This window comes from Aquarana catesbeiana, linkage group LG07 (genome assembly GCF_042186555.1).
Source record: "Aquarana catesbeiana isolate 2022-GZ linkage group LG07, ASM4218655v1, whole genome shotgun sequence".
NCBI lineage: Eukaryota > Metazoa > Chordata > Amphibia > Anura > Ranidae > Aquarana > Aquarana catesbeiana.
The window spans coordinates 171532746-171557141 of NC_133330.1; the positions used below are offsets into that span (position 1 = coordinate 171532746).

Consider the following 24396-nt stretch of genomic DNA (forward strand, 5'->3'; position numbering starts at 1 on the left):
CTCTTAGTGATTCCTTAAAGCCTAATTTTACAAAAAAAAAAAAATCAACACGAGGGACATTACTTATTATCAATGTGATATCATATGCTGATGTCTCCTGTCTTAGTTGAAATCCTCCTTCTCCGATCCTTCTCAGCTCCACCACTGTAATTTTCTGGTGCGGTGGGAGCTAATAAACCTGAGGGAACTGGGACAGACACTCATTAAGAGTTCCTGTCTATGCCCACCTTTTCCAGCCACCTGTACTATTGCTCCTATGAATGAAAAACAATCTATGAATGGAGGTTGGGCGAATTAATGAAAGGTCTGCCCATGGGCGTCTGCACCATAGGGCAAGGGGGGTCCATTGCCCCTACTGGAATCGTAAGTGTGACGGGAGGGCCCGTGGAACTCAGAATCCCTTGGAAAGTAGGGGATGTCCTTGTTTCAGCTCCCCATATACCTCTTATGTCTAAGTCACCCTGTGCTATCCTAGCACAGGGTGAGTGAGAAAATATATCTTGGACTACTTAAAATGGGACAGTAATATTTGTCCACAATATCTCCCAGGATGTATGTAGAGACTATTATTGGTTTGTTTGATTCTGAACTCAACTTGTTAATTGAGTGAGCTGATCACATTAGCCTCCAGGACTGGCTAGGAGACGAACTGTTGATGACTAGGCTGAGGAGGGGGGGGATTGTTGTTTGCATTGTTAATTGTAATTAGCTCCTGCTGTTGTGTTTATACTACTGTGTGAAGCTTGGTGCCCACAAGTCTGTGTCCTACAGGTCATGTCTCTGAGTCATCTGGTCTGGGTAAATTTTTTAGTAAATGAACTCATGTTAATTAGGTTAGCTTGGAGTCAGCCTGCTGTATAAATTTGTGTGAGATCTCAAATAAAGAGTTAGTCCTGATGTACTCCAAGACTGGTGTTGTCTAGTTCTTGAGGGTTCCTATAGCCAGATCCATTGGACTCGTGTTCCAGAACTTAGGAAGCGGTATACTGACAGAAGCACTCAAGCGGAGTGTGGGACCTTCCGTGACATTGGTGGCAAGCAGCGGGAAGTATCCGGCAGTCTGGGAAATCTAAATCTCCACCTGGATCCAAGATCAGGACAGCAGACTTCAGTCACCCCAGCGGAGATATGGACCTGGCATCAGAGTTCCCGGGGCTGTTGCAGAACATCCTTTGAACATACACCAGGACTGTGTCTGAGGATGAATACCTGGCGCTCAGGCAGCAAATTCGGGTGGAGCTGTGGATTGGAGCCCTCCAGCTCGCTGGTATAAAACAGGGCAAGTGCTTTCCAACCCAAGAGCAACGAGCCAGTGACCAACGGGCATTGCGGATGGCATTCCTGGGAGAGCGGCCCCAGGAGCAATGGGTGACTGAGTTGGACAGGCTGGTCCAGCAGGAGATAGAGCTGGACAATCATTATCGGCTCTGCAATGGCACGCAGAGGAGGGATATTTAGGGGAGACAACAGAATGCTCTCCAGGAGGGATATGACTTTGGAGGCCCTGGATTGTTGCCGTGGGAGAGCCTTACAGATTATTTTATGTTTGGCGATGAAGGGGAGCCTGAACTTGAGGACCTGCGAAAATATAGAGAGGCTATGCTCAGTCTTGCAGGGGTCTCAGAGCTCAAACCTGATCTGGACCATTTGCTAAGGAAGGAACAGCATCTGGAAAGGGCATACAGGAAACTGCTAGAACACGTTCAGCAGCATGCCAGAGAATCGGCAGTGGAAAATCTGAAGATTGCCGTCCCCAAACCTGAAGTGCTGACCACAGGGCAGAGCTCTGCTAACCTCTGTCCAGCACTGATAACATCTTCTGGGTTCCATGGACAGGAGATGGTGAACCTCTATCCCCAGACACCAGTTATAGAGATAGGGGGTTTAATAGACTTTTCTGCTGAGGAAGAACAACCTGATGAGCCTCCAGCAGAAGAGCTGGTATTAGGGCCAAACTTCACTGTGCTCTGCCCAGCACCAACAGCAGTATCTGTGGAGTTACAACAAACTTCTCCAGCTGAAGATCTGGTAATTGAACAGAGGGTCCAAGAACTCTGCCCCACACTTTTAGCAATTTCAGAGACTGGGGATTTAATAGACGTTTCTGTAGAGGAGGAACCACCTAGCAAACTCCCAGCAGAAGTGCTGGCAATCGGACAGAGGGTCCAAGACCTCTGCCCCACACCTGTGGCAGTTTCGGAGGCCCAGGGTGAGAAGGTGGCAATCACTTCCCAGCAGCAGATACAGGGGGAGAAGGGAGAGGAGGTGTGTGTTGTTCCTCCCCAACAGTTGGCCAGGGTGGAGGAAGCGGCCTTCCCTCCCCAGCAAAGATCAGTGCACCTGGGAGACAGTACCATAGACATGTCATCCAAGCAACCAGATGAGGGAATGGAAAAGGAAGCAGCCATCTCACCTCCCCAATGGCAGCTACACAGTTTGGGAGTGGAGGAAGCCAGCCTCCTGCCCCAACGGTTAGCCGGAGCGGAGGATGCGGAGTCCCCAGCAGAAGTGCTGGCAACAGGGCAGAGTGTTACCAACCTCTGCCCAGCACCAGCAACAACTACAGAGTTCCAGGGAGGCGGGGCAGTTGGCCTCCCTCCCCAACAGTTTGCCAGAGCAGATGGTGTGGGGTTTCCAGCAGAAGGGCTGGCAACAGGGCCGAGGACTGCTGGACTCTGCCCTCAACTAACAGAGGATGGATTTCCTGTGAAGGTGGATGGAACTTCAGTCTCCACCTGTATACCCCAGGGATGCTGGGCAGTTGGCCCAGATCCCCAACAGCATGATGGAGTGAGCCCAGTCACCCTGTCTTCTCTCCAGTGGCAGAAAGGACTCCAGGGAGAAGGGCCAGTCCAGGCCTCTCCCCAGCGGCAGATATGTTCTCTGAGAGAGGCAGAGGTTGGCTGGGTGAGTAATGCTTTGTTTGGAACAATTTATTTGGGGTACTGTGTGGGTACAGGCATTAGAGGACTGGAACTATTTACTAACTTCGGAGTCAACCCGTCTGGGGTCTCCTCCTGTGTTAGTCTTCTGCCGAAAGGGGAGAGATGTGACGGGAGGGCCCGTGGAACTCAGAATCCCTTGGAAAGTAGGGGATGTCCTTGTTTCAGCTCCCCATATACCTCTTATGTCTAAGTCACCCTGTGCTATCCTGGCACAGGGTGAGTGAGAAAATATATCTTGGACTACTTAAAATGGGACAGTAATATTTGTCCACAATATCTCCCAGGATGTATGTAGAGACTATTATTGGTTTGTTTGATTCTGAACTCAACCTGTTAATTGAGTGAGCTGATCACATTAGCCTCCAGGACTGGCTAGGAGACGAACTGTTGATGACTAGGCTGAGGAGGGGGGGAGATTGTTGTTTGCATTGTTAATTGTAATTAGCTCCTGCTATTGTGTTTATACTACTGTGTGAAGCTCAGTACCCACAAGTCTGTGTCCTACAGGTCATGTCTCTGAGTCATTTGGTCTGGGTAAATTTTTTAGTAAATTAGCTCATGTTAATTAGGTTAGCTTTGGTTCTTCAGCGATAGTCCCAGGACAGGCACTGGCAGCCAGGCAGTGTATTCTCTGTCGTCTCAGCCACTGCTTTGTGTGAGATCTCAAATAAAGAGTTAGTCCTGATGTGCTCCAAGACTGGTGTTGTCTAGTTCTTGGGGTTTCCTATAGCCAGATCCATTGGACTCGTGTTCCAGAACTTAGGAAGCGGTATACTGACTGAAGCACTCAAGCGGAGTGTGGGAGGTTCCGTGACAGTAGGAGTGTTGAAGTCCTTCAGAGTGAAGACACTTGACTGCACCCCTGTGTTGCAATGGCCGCCGCGGCCACCTCCGCGGCAGCCGTGGTCTTTTTTTTCAAAGCCTGCTGCTGGCCTGGGGGCTGGGGCTGCATTCAGTCTTTTCCGACTACACATGCATCCGTCCCTTCCTCCTCACCCCCGGCCCGAGCATCAGATTGGCTCTGCCGCTCGGGCCTCTGCTTAACATCACCGTGACACTAACCCGGCTGTTCCGTGATTGGCTGCTGCCTCAGCCTGCCTCTGCCTGTGTAAATATGTTGTGCCTATGCCGATCTGACCGGCACGGCGCCGGCTCCTCCCACAGGCGCATGGCGTGCAGTGTCTGAGACGACAGAGAATACACTGCCTGGCTGCCAGTGCCTGTCCTGGGACTATCGCTGAAGAACCACAGGTAACAGCAGTGCCTGTACAACGATACCACTGTGTACATCTTTTGTATTGCAATACAACTGGAACTGTTGTGGCCATATTTTGACCTTGATGGAAACAGCTATACACACTGTATTATACAGTGTGTATAGCTGTTTTCATCAAGATCAAAATATGGCCAGAACACAATGGCGGCCCGTGCATTAAGGGCGCACAGAGCACCGCTCCCTCTCTCCTGCCACCCCTCTATCACCTATAGATAGATTCATACATTGTATGAATCTATCTGTGGCCGCCGCTGCCACCCCCTACTCAGGTGCCCGGCCCCTTTTCGGGCGCAGGACGCCTGAATTACAGCGGCGGGGGTGTTTTTTAAGCACCTGGTTAGAGCCATAGGCTCTAATAGGCATCAAAAATGGTGATCTACAAGCGCCATGCTGGGCGTTCGCAGGTCACTCAGCTGTGTTAGAAAAGCGAATGACTATTCACTTTCCTAACACTAAACCGCCTCTCCGCCAATCATGATGGGCACACTGGCAGCATATGATGGGCACACTGGCAACATATGATGGGCACAGTGGCAGCGTTTGATGGCACAGTGGCAGCGTTTGATGGCACAGTGGCAGTGCTTGGCACAGTGGCTGCATTTGATGGGCACAGTGGCTGCAATTGATGATTTTTTTTCAACATTTTTTGCGCCCCCCCAAAAACTTTGAGCACCAGCCGCCACTGCCATAACAGATGTATTGCAATATAAAAAGATGTACATTCTCTAGGCTTGAAAGATGTATGTGTTATATAAAAGATCATTCAGCTCCACATTGTATTGGAAGTTGCTCAGGCCAGGCATACCAGTCCATATAAATATAGCCTAGAGAATGTACATCTTTTTATGTTGCAAATTTGCAATGTATAGCAATACATGATGATCTGTTATGACCATATTTTGATCATGATGAAAACAGCCTATACTTGAAATTTTTTTGTGGTTTTTAAAAAGTCTGAATTGTTATTACAGCCCATTCTCCAGGTTTCCTCCACAAGACTGAAAATATTTCAGTACTCACTATAATGGGGGTCGGCAACCTGACGATCTTAGTCAACCTGTCCACCGCGAACGGGTTTCTGCACCGCCAACCTCCGCTTTTTTATGTGCCAGTCCTTGTCTCCCATCCCAGCCTCCTCCGTGGGTGGCTCCACCATGCCATCTATGTCATGGTCTCTCTCTCGCCTTCCCGCCTCTATCCTCCTCCACCACTGTCATCAGTGAACAGCGGAGACCGGGAGGAAGCACAGCTCAGGACGGAGGGCGGGAAGAGGAGCTGGCGAAACAAACTTTTTATGCTAAACCGCTTTAAACAGATTAGAAATTGCTAATCAGACAATGGCAGCTTGATCCTTCTATTAAGCTTTTGCATCAGGTTTCTCAAACCTTTGCCTGCCTGCCTGCCTGAGCTTTATGTGATAATGACTAAGACCCTCCCCTTCATGACAATGTCGAAAAGGGACCGAGCATGGGTGTCCATAAAATTATGCCCCCCCCCCTGAAAAAAGTTTTGCGGACGCCCATGGGTCTGCCTTCTACATTCATAGATCATTTGTCATTAAAGTAGTACTAACAGAGCTGCATTCTGAAAGGACCAGAAGGAAGGAAGACCCCCAAAGGCTAAGTGTTTTCTTTTCTTGATCCTACAACCTGATAATTCTGCTTTTGGTCTTATTTGTGCTGCTTTTTCTGTTTTGTACACATGGACTTCATTGTCAGGGCAGCTCAATCTCGAATTACTTAAAATATTTTCTATTTCTCTTCCCTTCCATCCTTAACTGCTTCTCATCCTTTGGTCTTATATACATAGCCCCGGGAGCAAGTGGCTATACCAGGATCATGGCTGCAGCTTTCATGTAAAATTGATCTCAATGGCTCTACAGCCACCTAATCACTTTTACTGGACTTCTATGGAGCCCCCTCCTACTGCCATTCCCAGGCCCTTCCATTCCACAGGGGAGTGCGGGATTGCTGTAGACAGTGCTGTGTATCAATGGCTGGTACAGCCAGAAAAGCAGCCAATCAAACAGATCTAGCAGATGGAGGGTAGATAAGAGATCAGGGATCTATCTCCATAGAATACCAGTGACTGCCCAAAGCTATCACAAGGTGTTGTTCATCCCTTGTGATAGCAATAAAGATGAATTAAAACAAAATAAGAGTGTTAAAAATGAATTAAAATAAAATAAACAAAACTTTAAGCCCCTGTTCACACGCAAAGGCAAACGCACACATAGCTCCCACACATAAACAGTGATTGAACCACACATGTGAGATATCGCAATGAACATCAGAGTGAGAGCAATCATTCCTGTGCCAGAGCTGACATTTAACTCTAAACTGGTAACCTGTAAAAGCTTTTAAGGGCCACCTGTGGATAATTTTAGGTAACGTAGTTTGTTGCCATTTCACAGGCATGCACAATTTTAAATCTTCATACGTACATATCTTTTTACTTAACAAAATATTATCTTTTATATTTTACAAAAAAATAAATAAAAATGGGTAATATATTGTGTTTGTGTGCACTAAAATTCATTTATTTTTTCTTGGTTTGAAATTTGGTTTGATAAATTACTATTTATCTATGTCTATGAGTATATACATGAAAACTGCAGACTTGCGCATTTAAAATCAAAGGATTATGCTCCTACTTAGTGAGTAAGTAACAACCCCCGGTTCGGTTCGCACCAGAACTTGTGAACAGACAAAAAATTTGGATGAACACACAAACACCAAGTCTATGGGATACGAACATGAAAAATCAAAAGTGCTCATTTCAAAGGCTTATATGCAATTTATTGTCATAAAAAGTGTTTGGGGACCTGGGTCCTGTCCCAGGGAACATGTATCAATGCAAAAAAGGTTTTAAAAACGTCAGTTTTTTCGGGAGCAGTGATTTTAATAATGCTTAAAGTGAAACAATAAAAATTAAATATTCCTTTAAATATCGTGCCTGGGGGGTGTCTATAGTATGCCTGTAAAGTGGCGCAGTTTTCCCGTGTTTAGAACAATACCACAGCAAAATGACATTTGTAAAGGAAAAAAAGTAATTTAAAACTGATCGCGGCTGTAATGAGTTGTCGGTTCTCGGCAATATAGATAAAACTCATTGAAAAAAAATGGCATTGGTTCCCCCCCAGTCCATTACCAGGCTCTTTGGGTCTGGTATGAATATTATAGGGGGACCCGGTGCCAAATTTTTTAAAAAATGGTGTAGGGGCCCCCCAAAAATCCATACCAGACCCTTGAGTTCTGGTATGGATTTTAAGGGGAACCCTGCGCCAAAATAACAAAAAATGGCGTAGGGGTCCCCCCAAAATCCATACCAGACCCTTATCTGAGCACACAACCCGGCAGGCCGCAGGAAAAGAGGGGGGACGAGAAAGCGGCCCATGTTGATGGGGACTAGGGCCTCATCCTCGCAACCCTTGCCCGGTGGTTGTGGGGGTCTCCGGGCAGGCCGCTTATTGGAATCTGGAAGCCCCCTTTAACAAGGGGACCCCCAGATCCCGGCCCTCCCATGTGAATTGGTAATGGGTACATTGTAAAAAGCGTCAAAAATAGTAAAAGAGACAGAAGACACTTTGGGACAAGTCCTTTATTAAAAAATAAAAAAATAAAAATGTCCCGTGATGTAGATCTATCTGACGCCGCCCGACAGACCGAAAAAAGAAAAAAAAAGCCGCAACGGCTCCCTCCGAGTGATGCTTCTCGGTGACAGCTGTTATATAGCTGAGGGCAGGGCCACCCGGTGACGTAAACGGGTGACCCTGCCCCCTCTGACGCCACATGATGTAACTGAGTGGCCCTACCCTCAGCTATATAACAGCTGTCATCGAGAAGAAGCGTCACTCGGCGGGAGCCTTCCATGGTGGTGGAGCTGTTGCGGCTTTTGTTTTCCGGCTCATCGGGCAGCGTGAGTTGGATCTTTTTATTTTTTAATAAAGGACTTGTCCCAAAATGTCTCCTGCCTCTTTTACTATTTTTGACAATTTTTTTGTGAAATGGTAGGGGTGCAGTGTACCCGTTACTAATTCACATGGGGGGGAGGCCGGGATTCTTCCTGGCTTGGGCAGGAAGTTGTATAAGTGCCTGGTATTGAAGTGGTTAAAATCCATACCAAACCTGAAGGGTCTGGTATGGATTTTGGGGGGCCCCTACGCCATTTTTTTTTAAATTCGGCGCAGGGTTCCCCTTAATGTCCATACCAGACCTGAAGGGCCTGGCATGATTTTGGGGGGCCCCCACGCAATTTAAAAATTTTTTTTTTTTTTTAATTAATATTCATACCAGACCCAACGGGCCTGGTAATGGACTGGGGGGGAACCCATGCCATTTTTTTCAATTAGTTTTATCTAAACTGCTGAGACCCGACAATTCATTACAGCTTTTTTAAATTACTTTTTTCCATTGCAAATGTCATTTTGCTGTGGTACTGTTCTAAACACAGGAAAACTGCGCCACTTTACAGGCATATTATAGACACCTCTCAGGCACAATATTTAAAGGAATGTTTCATTTTTATTGTTTCACTTTAAGCATTATTAGAAACACTGCTCCGGAAAAAACAGCCGTGTTTAAAACTTTTTTTTGCATTGATACATGTCCCCTGGTTCAGGACCCGGGTCCCCAAACACTTTTTATGACAATAACTTGCATATAAGCCTTTAAGATACAGAAAACAGGGGGAACCTGCGCTAAAAAGCAAAGGGGAGAAAACGGAATGCAGCTGCAACAAATACCACAAATATCAGTGAGGTGTAAATCAAAAAAGTAAAAAAATTTTTGTACACTTGCATTAAGTGACATAAACCACTATTTCAACAATCAAATGATGAAAATGTGAATAGAGTATAAATATACTGATAGGTAGGTCAATATACAGTGAGTACACTGACTAACAATAATTAATGATCAGTGCTAGAAAATAGTGAATTCAAATAGAATAGGCATAAAATGATACAAAAATAATTTACATAATAAATAAAATAAAAAACATCAAAAATCATAAATTACTGGTGTAATTAAGAAGTGCAAATATTGGTGCATTAAGAAGTGCAAATATAAGTAGTAAAATTCAATCCATTCGTAAAAAGTTCAATAGACACACAAATCGCATAAGAGAAAGTCGTAGTCGCATAGGAAAAGTCGCATATCCACAGTTCATTAAATGCAACCCATGTGAGTGAGAAGGGATGGAAGGAACGTGAAGGAACTCCAAGCCAACGGTGAATCCAAGAGGTAATAAGGATGGACCCTTACCAGAAAAGTTGGACCTCCTAAATAGCAAGGTCGTATAGGCATGCAGATACAGCCCTCTGCAGGGACAGATGGATGGCGGCATCTGGATCGACCAATGTGTGCCGCGTTCCAGCAGGAAGTGGTTCCAACACGTCAGCCTGGAGGGAGGCGCTCGCTCAGCACTTCCTGAAGCTCCCCTTTTTCCCAGTGTGCTTTGTGTCTCTGAGTTTTCTGGAAGGACAAGTCAGCATCTCTCTGTCTCCATAACGGCAAAAAAAAAAACCTTGCTGATGAGTCGTGTTCTTATTCAGATACTGCCAGCTTGCCACACATCGGGAGATGTCTTCTGATCTGTATTAATGAGTACTAATTGGACTGCAGTACAAAAGCAATGTCATGGTTTGGCACCATTTATAATACGTGGCTGGATGTCTTCCCTGGTCTGTGTATCAGCCTTGAGGATAATAAGCATAAGTGCCTGGTATTGAAGTGGTTAAAATCCATACCAGACCTGAAGGGTCTGGTATGGATTTTGGGGGGCCCCTACGCCATTTTTTAAAAAAATTTGGCGCAGAGTTCCCCTTAATATCCATACCAGACCTGAAGGGCCCGGCATGATTTTGGGGGGACCCCCATGCAATTTTTTTTTAATTTTTGTTTTTTTTTTAATTTTTGTTTTTTTTTTTAATTAATATTCATACCAGAACCAAAGGGCCTGGTAATGGACTGGGGGGGAACCCATGCCATTTTTTTCAATGAGTTTTATCTAAACTGCCGAGACCCGACAATTCATTACAGCCGCGATCAGTTTTAAATTACTTTTTTCCTTTACAAATGTCATTTTGCTGTGGTACTGTTCTAAACACAGGAAAACTGCGCCACTTTACAGGCATATTATAGACACCTCTCAGGCACAATATTTAAAGGAATGTTTCATTTTTATTGTTTCACTTTAATTATTATTATTATTATTAGAAACACTGCTCCGGAAAAAACAGCCGTGTTTAAAACTTTTTTTGTATTGATACATGTCCCCTGGTTCAGGACCCGGGTCCCCAAACACTTTTTATGACAATAACTTGCATATAAGCCTTTAAAATGAGTTTTTCATGTTAGTGTCCCATAGACTTTAACAGGATTCAGAGGCTTTCGAATTTGCCGCGAAAACCGCATAATGTTTGTTGTTCGCCGAACGTCCGAACAACCAAAGTTCGACCTGAACTTATGCTTGGGCCGAAATGTTTGCCCATCCCTATTAGTGAGCATTCTCACATATCTAAATCTTGATAGTCTTTTATATGATCTGCAAGGTCTTTTTTTCTGGTTTGTTTTTTTGTGTTTTTCTCTGTTGTCTGATTTATGAATGTAATAGACCGTATTTACTGCTCTCTTTGTATTATGTTTAATTTCTTCTGAGGCATTTGGATTACTTATATTTCCTCCACATCTGTTAAGACAGTTACAGTTGTATTTACCTCTTGTTCTGGTATTTTATGCGTCATTACATATGTTACAGTAACAGATCTGTTTATATATTGGTAATTCTATCTCTGCTAGTGCATTTGCTTCTTTACAATGTATCAGTTCTACTGCAGAATTGTATGTGTGTGCTCATTTCAAGCCAGACCTCTTGCACACTGTTATGCCCCGTACACACGGTCGGATTTTCCGACGGAAAATGTGTGATAGGACCTTGTTGTCGGAAATTCCGACCGTGTGTAGGTACCATCACACATTTTCCATCGGATTTTCCGACACACAAAGTTTGAGAGCGGGATATAAAATTTTCCAACAACAAAATCCGTTGTCGGAAATTCCGATCGTGTGTACACAAATCCGACGGACAAAGTGCCACGCATGCTCGGAATAAATAAAGAGATGAAAGCTATTGGCCACTGCCCCGTTTATAGTCCCGACGTACGTGTTTTATGTCACTGCGCTTAGAACGATCGGATTTTCCGACAACTTTGTTTGACCGTGTGTATGCAAGACAAGTTTGAGCCAACATCCGTCGGAAAAAATCCTAGGATTTTGTTGTCGGAATGTCCGATCAATGTCCGACCGTGTGTACGGGGCATTAAAATGTATGAACATCAGACATTCCCGGCAGAAAGAAAATCAAGAGTATGGGCTGTGTATGGCTTGTGCGTATTTGCAAGTATGCACACACACACAAACAGGAAGCATGTCATTTGTGAGGACACACACAAAAATACTGACCGTTAACTCAGATTTATGTTTTGTTTGTTTTTTTACTGATCAGTACGCAGCACATGTTCACACCCCTGTGTGTACAGACACATTGAAAACAATGGGCTGCATTTAGATTTTTTTGAGGGGAAAAAAATGCCTTTTAAGCCTAAAAGTGATCTCAGCTACTGTCTTGGAAATCCTTGCATACATGTTAGGGCCCTTTCACACTGCTCTGTAGCAAAATCGCGGTTAAACCGCATATGTGTGTTTTTACTGCAATTTTGCTGTGTTTCATATGCATTTCCTGTGCGTTTCTGCTGTGGTTTTGGGTTTCCTGCACCTGTGAAAAATGGACACATGACTCAAAAACGCACCAAAAAATGTATAAGTTTGAAAGGGCCCTTGTTGCAGAGCTCATGTTTAAAGTGACAGTAAATTCCCGTGTATGGTAAGCCTATAATAAGGCTTAGCTATAGTTACTGTAAATATCTCCTAAACGTGCACCGTTTAGGAGAAATTTACCTTAGATGCAGCCGGTGACGTCTATGACACATGAAGGAAAGGCATAACTGTGCCATCCCATCATGTCCCTTCAGAGGCACGCTGTAAACAACGCCCGCCAGCTCAGTCAATCAGATAGCCGAAGCCCACGACCTCAGAAAGAAGACCAGGTGAAAATGGAAGAGCCTTCAGCGGTGACAGCGTGCCGCTGGGGGGGTTCGTTTTTAGGTAAGTCTGTCATAATGTGCTACTACCCACTAGCTGCATACTAGCACATTATGACTTAAATTGCCCAGGGCCCAATTATTTTAATTTTTTTGGATACTTTACTACTGCTTTTATAAATAGGCCTTTGATTCCAGTAACATTCTCAGGAAAAGCAAACACTGGGAGCATTGTTCACCTTCATCCAAGTTTCCAGTAGCATCCACATCATTTCAGGACACAGTAGTGATATGGAGGTCAGCAGGAGGAAGCACTGTGACCAGTAGGGATCAAGAAAATTGACTCTCCCAGAGGAATTGTTTTTTTAGGAGATTTTAACCACTTGCCGGCAGAAAAGCATGGCTGGGCAAAACGACATTATGCAACGTCACTTTGCCCTGTCGCCCCCTGCACGCCCACGGACCCGATGCGAGTGCCCGGCGGTCGCGATCACCGCCGGGCTCCCGCGATCGCTCGGGGCACACAGAGAACACAGTTTCCAGTTCTCTGAGGGGAGAACAGACAGATCGTCTGTTCATACAGAATATGTACAGCGATCTGTCATCTCCCCTAGACAGTCCCCTCCCACCTTCAGTTAGAACACACACTAGGGAACACAATTAACCCCTTGATCGCCCCCTAGTGTTTAACCCCTTCACTTCCAGTGACATTTTTACAGTAATCAATGCATTTTTATAGCACTGATTGCTGTATAAATGCCAATGGTCCCAAAAATGTGTCAAAATTGTCCGATGTGTCCGCCATAATGTCTCAGTCCCGATAAAAATCCCAGATCGCTGCCATTACTAGTAAAAAAAATTAATAATAAAAATGCCATAAACTATCCCCTATTTTGTAGACGCTATAACCAATCAATATACGCTTATTGCGATTTTTTTTTACCAAAAATATGTAGAAGAATACATATCGGCCTAAACTGAGGAAAAAAATAGTTTTTTTATATATTTTGGGGGATATTTATTATAGCAAAAAGTAAAAAATATTGCGTTTTTTTTTTTTCAAAATTGTCACTCTTTTTTTGTTTATAGCGCAAAAAATAAAAATCGCAGAGGTGATCAAATACCACCAAAAGAAAGCTCTATTTGTGGGAAAAGAAAGGACGTCAATTTTGTTTGGGTGCAACTTTACACGACTGCGCAATTGCTCAATTGACAGTTAAAGCGACACAGTGGCAAATCGAAAAAGTGCTCTGGTCAGGAAGGGGGCGAATCGCAAAAAGTGCTCTGGTCAGGAAGGGGGTGAAATCTTCCGGGGCTGAAGCGGTTAAAGCAACAGGAGTGGGACAGATAATATTTTCTCTCTTTTTTTTGGGCATTTTCTTCCTGGTAAGGTCATTCTAAACTCTACCTTCTATTACTGACCTCTATTTCTGAAAGTGCTTGTGTGCCTTTCTTTCATACAGCTGTTTTAACTTTAACACTTTCTAGGTCCCCTGTAACCTATGTGGACCTGGAACAAGTATAAATATAAGGAATTCTGCATTTTCTCTGACTATTATTTGCTGTATGCCTGTTTTAGGTCTGTATTGAAGCCAGACATGCAATCAGCTAGCATTTTCAAAAGGTCCACCAATGACAGCTCTCATATTTCTCTCATAACAAGTGAACTTTATAACATTGTAGTAGATAGGCCTACATGTCATTCTCATTAGAATATAACTTAGCTTTAATAACAACCTAAATAAATATACTTACATTAGGTCCCAATCCAACTCAGCCATTGCAACATCATGCATGAGCTTTAGCAGTTTGCTTCTAAACTGGTACTCAAACCGGACATCATCTTCTATTATAAGAGCTTGCTCTAGTCCCCTTTCAATTACCTAAACAAGGATACAAAATCAAGTCAAGAACATTTTTTTAAGATTAGATTCCCTCACTTAAAGGTTACCTTAGCCCTTTTCTCACAACGGTTTTTTTTTTTTTGCTTCATCTGTTTCATTTGTTTTGTGTAAAAATATTAGTTTATGGGTTTTTAATAGAAATATATAATTAAAAGCACAGTTTCCCCTGATTCTCCTACAATAAATTCTCATGAAACCTAGTGTAGCGCCCTCCTGACCTCCAGAGGCATGGTGGTGACCCCCAGAGACAGGAGGGCTGACATTTCACCTCAGGGTGCAGGTTGCTAGGCATGATGGGTAGTGTACAAGGTAGAAAGATGGGCGCCAGTCACTTTTATGCATAACAAAGGTGCATTATTGCTCATAATAACAAACAATTCAGGGAGAGAGGGGTAGGGCACAGGACACCCTTAGTCAAATACAACCAGCAGACTCCTTAGACAAAAAATAGAAAAGGTAGACAGCAGTACATAAAAAGAGCCTTTAAGATGTAACCAGCAATCTGCACTTTTTTAGCAACAGCAATCTCCTATAGCAACTGGAAAAGAATTCACAAAAAGGAGGGCAGGGATTCTCTGGATGATTCCGTCTTGACACTTTCCCAGGCTTTCCACGATTTCCAGGTCCACGGCAGAGTAACTTCTGGTACTTCATTGCAGGTCTCCGTCCCTTCCTTCATGCCTACAGTCCATAAGCAGGCTCTCCCTTGAAGAGCCTCAAGCACATGGCTAGGCCTTAGGCTTCAGGCCTACCCAGAACAGCAGCTGTTCCTCCAGCACATCCACACCAGACCAAGGTCTGGGTAGGAGGATCCTGATCACTTGATCTCCCCAAATTATTATACAATTTCCCAGCATGCTCAGCAGTCACGAGAAACTCATACTGATTGGCTGTGAAAAGTATGCGTATTCATATTCTAGCTTCACTGTATCTCATCATACTAATGCTAACGGTATCATTACCACCTATTGACAGAAGGGAGAAACCCCAGCTATACCAGACTTAGAAGAAAACCCAGATGATCATAAAAATTATAAATCAGCTAGGTTAGCTACAACCCAGCAAATCTAAATTTACCAGTAGCCCCTATTAAGACAAGGGTGCTACACTAGGAAGTAGCCAAAACTGTCTATTTCTCCCATGTATTGGGGTAACTTACTACTTGTGTTTTATACAATATAGCAGAGCCCAAAATAATGATTCCATTTTAGTTTAGGAGAGTCTTTGTATTTTTTTTATGCTGTCATAATGCAAATAATCTATCCACATAAATGTTCTAAGAATTTTTTATAATACATAACATTATGGAATTTCACTTCTACAAGAACTGGGTCATTTGAGCGGTGTCCTGCCCTTATTTTTATTTTTTTTTTCTAAACAAAGATCATTTAAAGGTAGTAAATAGCTATAAAACAACAACAATGGTGTAAACTTTCAAAAAATAAAACAACTAAAATACAATTGAATTCAAACCAGTTTAGTTTCACATTGAATACTTAAAGTGAACCATACCATTCTTCTTGCCATCCTAACAGTTCTATGTATACAGGCAGTTGTCTGCTCTTTATTGCACCTTCTATTTCTTAAAGTGATTGTAAAGGCTTGCTTTTAAAAAAACAAAAATAACAAACATGTTGTACTTACCTCCTCTGTGCAGTTGGTTTTGCACAGAGCAGCCCAGATCCTTTTCTCGGGTCCCTCTTTGCTGCTCCTGGCCCCTCCCTTCTTTGAGTGTCCCTCAGCCAGCAGCTTGCTACAGGTTGCCACCCAAGCCTAGTCAGAGCTCTGTGTATCCATTCAGACACGGGACCTCAACCTGGCCCCGCCCCCTGTTTCCCCTGATTGGCTGACTGACTTTGATTGACAGATGCAGGAGCCAATAGCGCTGCTGCGCTGTCTCAGCCAATCAGGAGGAGTGTACTGGATGGCTGAGGGGATCGTGGACATCACTGGAGAGAGAAGGAGCTCAGGTAGGTAATTGGGGGGTGCTGGGGAGGCTGCTACAAATAGGAGGTTTTTTATCTTAATGCATACAATGCATTAAGATAAAAAACCTTCTGCCTTTACAACTCCTTTAATAGCTCTCTAGGAAAGGTCTAGATAACAGTTGTAAAAAAAAAAAAAAAAAAGAAAAAAAAAAGGCTTTTCCTTTAGAAGTCTACTTGGATACAAAGCATCACTCTTTTCCTGATTGGCTGGCATTATTCTTTTTTTTCTATTGCCCAACAGCCAAACAGTAACTAATTCCAGTTGTTTGGGAAAGGAACAATGATTTTAGGGTGTCTTACTACACAATACATAACTGTGGACATGTGACTTCTGAATGTAAACTGATTTTTACACAACATTATACAGCTGCTATTTAGGGAGTGTGCAATAAAGACCTTATGACAGCCATTATACTGTATGTACATTACATGTGCCAATAAGATGACCAAACATGTACATAGTGAGCTGAATGAGAGTAATCCATAGATTCCTCCATCCATGCTAAATAGCATGGATGGACAAATCTCACACTGTTGGCTATTGTATTTTGACAACCAGCACCTGCGACTGTCAGAATACCCAAAAAGCAACTTCAACCAATCGGCTCCTTGGACTTTTCAGTTGGAGATCATCAAGCTGCTTGCAGGGCCATCCATGTCTCAAATTTTGCCTGATCTACAGGGATCACCTATTGTTTGAGTCATGTTTGGGCAGCTTTAGATGGGATACAAAATACATAGCAGGATTTACTGACTGATTACCTCTTTCCATATATAATAATGACTAAGGAAGCATCCAATCTCGCCTCTTGTTAGTGTTCTTCCTGAATACGGGTCATGATATCCTGGTATCACATCTATATTCAGAGCCTTAAGTTGGCTTGTATTAAGAGCCCTGTGAAGGTAGGAAAACCAATGTTTAGGAACTATTACCAAGGTAACAATAACAAACAACCTATTGTATACACTATACTGTACTTTGAACTATGCAGACAAAATATAACAGACTGCTATGACTGCACAAAAAACTCAGCTACATTTTAATGAAAAGATATTTGTATGTATGCAAGTGAAGTAGGGACCTTAGATTGTAAGCTCCTTGGGGGCAGGGGCTGATGTGAATATACAATATGTAAAGTGTTACTATAAATTCTTGGCTTTAAATAAATACATGTAATAAATCAATAAATAATGACACTCCATAGGGAAATTCTCACTCAAGGTTCAAAAAAGTAAACTATCACAGCGTTCTCTGTTTTCCCACCAATGTTTTATTTGAATATGTAATGCCACTCACATTAAATTGTGCACAAATTTGGTAAAAAGCAGTGTTTCCCCCTTACCCTAGGTTCACATATGTGCGATGCGGGAACCAGCGCGATTACAGCACTGGTTCCCGCATCGCATCCCTCCCACAGGCAGTTCACACTGCCTTCTGTGAACCACTGCGGGTGACACCCCCAGTTCAATTAAAAAATCGCAGTGCAAACTGTGAACTTGCACAGGAATCAGATCGCATAGGTGAGAACATTCATGCAATCCGATTTTAGTGCGGGGCAAAAACAAGTCCCTGCACATCCCTTGTAATAGGAATATGGCATGACAGGTCCTCTTTACAGTGAGATATGGGGTCAATAAGGCTGGGAAGCCTGAAATAAAAAAAAAAAAAAAAAACGATCCTGGCTTCGATCGTAGTGGTGAGTCGGTAGAAGCGCGGGAGGGGGGGACATCCCCTCTCACCTCCCGTAAGAACGATCAAGCAGTGGAACAGCTGCTATGATCATTCTCATGGTGTAGGGAATCGCCGGCTGAAAAAGCTGATATCTGAATGATGCCTGTAGCTGCAACCATCTTTCTCTTACCCTAGGTTCACATATGTGCGATGCGGGAACCAGCGCGATTACAGCACTGGTTCCCGCATCGCATCCCTCCCACAGGCAGTTCACACTGCCTTCTGTGAACCACTGCGGGTGACACCCCCAGTTCAATTAAAAAATCGCAGTGCAAACTGTGAACTTGCACAGGAATCAGATCGCATAGGTGAGAACATTCATGCAATCCGATTTTAGTGCGGGGCAAAAACAAGTCCCTGCACTATTTTCTGTGCGAATCCAATGCGAGTTCAGCCATGCAACTGTATGGCTGAACTCGCATTGCTCAGAGATCGCATGTGATCGGCACCTGTGGTGCGGGTGCAAATCACATGCGATCTCTGAGATTGCGCTAGTGTGAACCCAGGCTTAGGGTGCAGTATCTCTGGTCATTCACAAGATGGCAGCTCACTTATCTCCAGTATTGCGGCATGACGTCATCAGCTCCTGTCACAGTATCATTAGTGAGCAGGCCGCTATCTATGATAGTTTACTGTTTTTGAACTTTAACCACTTGACAACTGGGCACTTAAACCCCCTTCCTAACAGACCAATTTTCAGCTTTTGGTGCTCTCACATTTTGAATGACAATTACTCAGTCACGCAACACTGTATCTATATGAAATTTTTGTCCTTTTTTTCACACAAATGGAGCTTTCTTTTGGTGGTATTTAATCACCGCTGGGTTCTTTATTTTTTGCGCCGTAAAAGAAAAAAGACCGAAAAATCTGTAAAAAAATACATTTTTCTTCATTTCTGTTATAATATTTTGCAAATTAGTAATTTTTCTTCATATATTTTGGCCAAAATGTATACCGCTACATATCTTTGGTAAAAATAACCCAAATCGGTGGATATTATTTGGTCTTTGTGAAAGTTATAGAGTCCAAAAGCTATGGTGCGAATATCTGAAAATTGATCACACCTGAAGTACTGACGGCCTATCTAATTTCTTGAGACCCTAACATGCCAGAAAAGTACAAATACCCCCCAAATGACCCCTTTTTGGAAAGAAGACATTCCAAGGTATTTAGAAAGATGCATGGTGAGTTTTTTGAAGTTGTCATTTTTTCCCACAATTCTTTGCAAAATCAAGGTTTTTTTTTTACTTTTTTTTTTTCCCACAAAATTGTCATATTAGCAGGTTATTTCTCACACACTGCATATGCATACCACAGATTACACCCCAAAACACATTCTGCTATTACTCCCGAGTATGGTGATACCACATGTGTGAGACTTTTACACAGCGTGGCCACATACAGAGGCCCAACATGCAGGGGAGCACCTTCAGGCGTTCTGGAGCACCCAGGCCAATTCTGACATTTCTCTCCTACATGTAAAAATCATCATTTATTAGCTAGAAAATTACATAGAACCCCAAAACATTATATATGTTTTTTTAGCAAAGACCCTAGAGAATACAATGGCGGTCATTGCAACTTTTTATCTCGCACGGTATTTGCGCAGCAATTTTTTTAACGTGTTTTTTTGGGAAAAAAAACTGTTTTGTGCTTTACAAAAACCAAAACAGTAAAGTTAGCCTAATGTTTTTGCATAATGTGAAAGATGAAGTTACGCCGAGTAAATAGATACCCAACATGTCACCTTTCAAAATTGCACGCGTTTGTGGAATGGCGCCAAACTTTGCTACTCAAAAATCCCCATAGGCGACGCTTTAAAATTTTTTACTGGTTACATGTTTTGAGTTACAGAGGAGGTCTAGGGCCAAAATTATTGCTCTCGCTCTACCGATCGCAGCGATACCTCACATGTGTGGTTTGAACACCGTTTTCATATGTGGGCGGGACTTACGTATGCGTTCGCTTCTGCATGCGAGCACACAGGGACAGGGGCGCTTTAAAAATTTTTTTTTTTTTTTTTTATTGTTCATTTTACTTTATTTATTTTAGTTTGATGCTTTTTTCCAAAAAAAAAAATTTTTGACCACTTTTATTCCTATTACAAGGAATATAAACATCCCTTGTAATAGGAATATGGCATGACAGGTCCTCTTTACAGTGAGATATGGGGTCAATAAGTCTGAGAAGCCTGAAATAAAAAAAAAAAAAAAAAACGATCCTGGCTTCGATCGTAGTGGTGAGTCGGTAGAAGCGCGGGAGGGGGGGACATCCCCTCTCGCCTCCCGTAAGAACGATCAAGCAGTGGAACAGCTGCTATGATCATTCTCATGGTGTAGGGAATCGCCGGCTGAAAAAGCTGATATCTGAATGATGCCTGTAGCTGCAACCATCTTTCAGATATCCCCGCACAAAGTCAAGGATGTTGTATGATGGCCGGCGGGCGGGAAGTGGTTAAAACGCTTTTTTTTTTTTTTTAACACAAAGTTGTCCATTTATACAATATTTCTACCACATAACATGTACATACCAAAAATGACACCCCAAAATAGATTCTCCTACTCCTCCTGAGTACGGCGATACCACATGTGTGAGACTTCCACAGCCTGGCCACATACAGAGGGCGAGTACAGCTGAGCATGGCTGGGTATGGCAGGGTATGGCGGGGTATTGCGGAGTATGGCGGGGTATTGCGGAGTATGGCGGGGTATTGCGGAGTATGGCGGGGTATTGCTGAGTATGGCGGGGTATGGCGGGGGCGGGGTATTGCGGAGTATGGCGGGGTATTGCGGGGTATGGCGGAGTATGGTGGGGTATGGCGGAGTATGGCGGGGTATGGCAGAGTATGGCGGGGTATGGCAGAGTATGGCGGGGTATGGCAGAGTATGGCGGGGGCATTGCAGAGTATGGCGGGGGCATTTCAGAGTATTGTGGGGGCATTTCAGAGTATTGTGGGGGCATTGCAGAGTATTGTGGGGGCATTGCAGAGTATTGTGGGGGTATTGCAGAGTATTGCACAGCATTGCAGAGTATTGTGGGGGTATTGCAGAGTATTGCACAGCATTGCAGAGTATTGTGGGGGTATTGCAGAGTATTGCACAGCATTGCAGAGTATTGTGGGGGTATTGCAGAGTATTGCACAGCATTGCAGAGTATTGTGGGGGTATTGCAGAGTATTGCACAGCATTGCAGAGTATTGTGGGGGTATTGCAGAGTATTGCACAGCATTGCAGAGTATTGTGGGGGCATTGCAGAGTATTGTGGGGGCATTGCAGAGTATTGCACAGCATTGCAGAGTATTGTGGGGGTATTGCAGAGTATTGTGGGGGTATTGCAGAGTATTGCACAGCATTGCAGAGTATTGTGGGGGTATTGCAGAGTATTGCACAGCATTGCATAGTAGTGAAGGATGGCTGAGCATGGATGGATGGATGTCTCTGTGCAGCGCTGTGGGCACTACACATACAGCCCACAGCGCTGCAGACATCCATCCATCCCCCTCCCCGCTCACTGTGTACCGATCGGTACACAGGGGGGGAGGAGAGGAACCGGCGTCATCAGATGACGCCGGTCTGTTTACATGTGATCGCGCCGTCATTTGACGGCGCGATCACATGGTAAACAGCCGCGATCAGTGGCCATTTACCGGGATCCGTGATGCCCTGGGTCCTCTGGACCCGGCGGTCACTGATGTGTTCGGGTGCGCGCCCCAGGGGGCGCACGAGAGGGGAATTCTGGGAGGACGTCATAGTACGTCCACCCAGAGTTATCCAACCGCCCTGCAGCCGTCATTCGGCTATGGGCCGGTTGGTAAGTGGTTAAAGTGTTACTAAACCCAGGACCCTGCATTCACTATATCTGGATTTGTTTTCCCCACAATGCTCAGAACATGGAAATGCAATTATTTTAGTAAATATAAACTGCTAAATACCTTTTCTCATCAGTAGTGTATAGCAATTGTGTGACTTCTATCAGTGGATGGGTAAAGTTTGTAGGAGGAGTTTTTATTCGACTCTGACTGTTCTATGAGGCTGCAGGACCCCTGGCCCTCTGTCTGGACAGTGCTGATTGGCCCTGTGCTGATCACATGCACCCTCCCAAGAAAAAAAACTCTATAGCAATACACACCAAACTGAGGATGTGCAGAGTGACTCCAAAGGCTCTGTCTGATTAGGAAATGGATTGGGGTCAGTGGAAGAATGGGAGGATCAGAGAAGATAGGATCAAATAGCCTTTTCAAGCAATGCAGAGGATTAACCCATTAGGTTCCACAGTGAGTATAACAAGCATTTTTTACTGCAAATACAGACTGTTTTTACTGTTGTGGGTTTAGTAACACTTTAAGTTAGAATTTCCCTATGGACTAGCAAGGATGGATGTAGATTAAAACATCTGCAGACTGCTGAGAGGGAGACCAGTTGTGGCGGTGAAGCTTCTATTGTTTCTCTGCCTTTTCCCTGTCTCAGAGTGCTGCTATACAGGGCACTACAAGAGGATGATATCACAACAAATTCAGGTACTAAAACTAGTTGCATTTAGAAATACAGTTTATACTTTTGAATGAGTATATTGTATTGCTTTTAATAACTGCATGAAAACCAGGTTTAATTTTTGTCAGTTAATTAACCAATTAAGGACCGGAAGGATTTAACCCCTTAATGACCAGGCCATTTTTTGCAATTCGGCACTGAATCGCTTTAACTGACAATTGCACGGTTGTGTGACGTTGTATCCAAACTATAACCAAAAAAAGACTGACAATTTTGGAAAAAAAAACAATATTTTTTTACTTTTTGCTATTATAAATAAATAAATATATATATATATATATATATATATATATATATATATATATATATATATATATATATATATATATATATATATATATATATATATATGTAACAAATTTCTTCAACGGTTTAGGCCAATATGTATTCTTCTACATATGTTTGGTAAAAAAAAAAAAAAATCACAATAAGCATATAGTGATTGGTTTGCGCAAAAGTTATAGTGTCTACAAAATAAGGGAAAGATTTATGACATTTTTATTATTATTTTTTTTACTAGTAATGGCGGTAATCAGCAATTTTTAGAGGGGCTGCAACATTGCGGCAGACAGATCGGACACTTCTGACACTTTTTTGGGATCAGTGACATTACAGTGATCAGTGCTAAAAATAGCCACTGTTCACTGTACAAATGACACTGGCAAGGAAGGGGTTAACACTATGGGGTCAAGAGGTTAAGTGTGTTCCCTGGGAGGTGTTTCTAACTGTGGGGGGAGTGTACTGACTGGGAGTACAGAGAATTCACTGTTCCTGATCACTAGACGATCTCACTGAACTCTCCTGTCAGAAAGGGGTCCTCTTTTGTTACACTGGAAGATCCCCATTCTGCCTCTCTGAAGAGCGGTCGCGGGTGGCCAACGGACATCGCGGCCGCCGGATCCAAGCATCGGCTCCCGCTTTGTGCAGCGGGTGCATGCCCACAGTGACTCGTGCATGAAACAACATACGCGTATGCCGTTTCCTCACGATAGGGCCACCCTGCCACAGTATATATGCAGTGGGCGGTCCTTAAGTGGTTACAAAATACAGATAAAAACTATTGCATCAGAAAATGGATCTTTACATGTGTGTGACTTTAGGTGTCATTCACTCAGGGCATATTAAAGTGTACGCCCATGAACGTGTGTTCCATGCACTGGTGTCAATTGGGACGCAGGGGATGCACGGATACAGACGCTGCTCTCACTCTGACATCTGTGTGGGTACAGAGCCCCGAACACACACTGCCTCCCTTATGAACCATGCATGCACAGCTGCATAGATGTCAGATTGGGAGCTGCGTCTGTGTCCATGGAGCTGTTGCATCTCAATTGACATGAATGGGACTCCCTACACAGGGATGTACGGAACACCTGTGAATCTCCTTGTAGGTAAACACAGCCCTCCATGGGGGGCGTACACTTTATTACACCCCATGTGATTAAGGCCTTATAATATTGTTTTTCCCAAAGTTAGATAAAGATATTATGTCATAGATAAGCTGCACTCATATGGCAAAATAATGTGGAATGTGACACTATTGTACACTTTCATATATGCAACCATTGCATTAGAAATACTTACTTGACATATTACTTAAGAAATATTTGGAAATATTGAAGAATGTCTTTTTGATAATGACATTGGTGGTGATTTACTAAGAAGTAGGCACTGCACCAGTTCATATATTAATTGGTGCGCCGGAAAAGTAATTAATTGAACGTGCGAACCGGCGCACATTGAAGCACAAATAACGATAATAAATACCTGCATATGTAAACTGCAACTGGCGCTAGGGTAACTGTATTTCCTATATTTTAAATTAATTGTTCAAGTGCGTCTTCCTATTACCTATTTTGCCTAAATATTGAGTTGTACAGATTGGCCAATCAGATTGCAT

The 24396-nt window shown here is 43.4% G+C and overlaps 1 protein-coding gene across 1 annotated transcript in view; it reads right to left on the reverse strand.

The window, feature by feature from the left end:
- The window catches only part of COLGALT2 (collagen beta(1-O)galactosyltransferase 2), a 171499-nt gene that overhangs the window by 12713 nt on the left and 134390 nt on the right, over positions 1-24396 (reverse strand). Inside the window, exons 9-10 of the mRNA XM_073592872.1 lie at positions 16977-17109; positions 14078-14205 (exon numbers count right to left, since the gene is read on the reverse strand). Of these exons, the coding sequence (XP_073448973.1) occupies positions 14078-14205; positions 16977-17109 (261 nt within the window). The remainder of the gene's footprint in view (positions 1-14077; positions 14206-16976; positions 17110-24396) is intronic.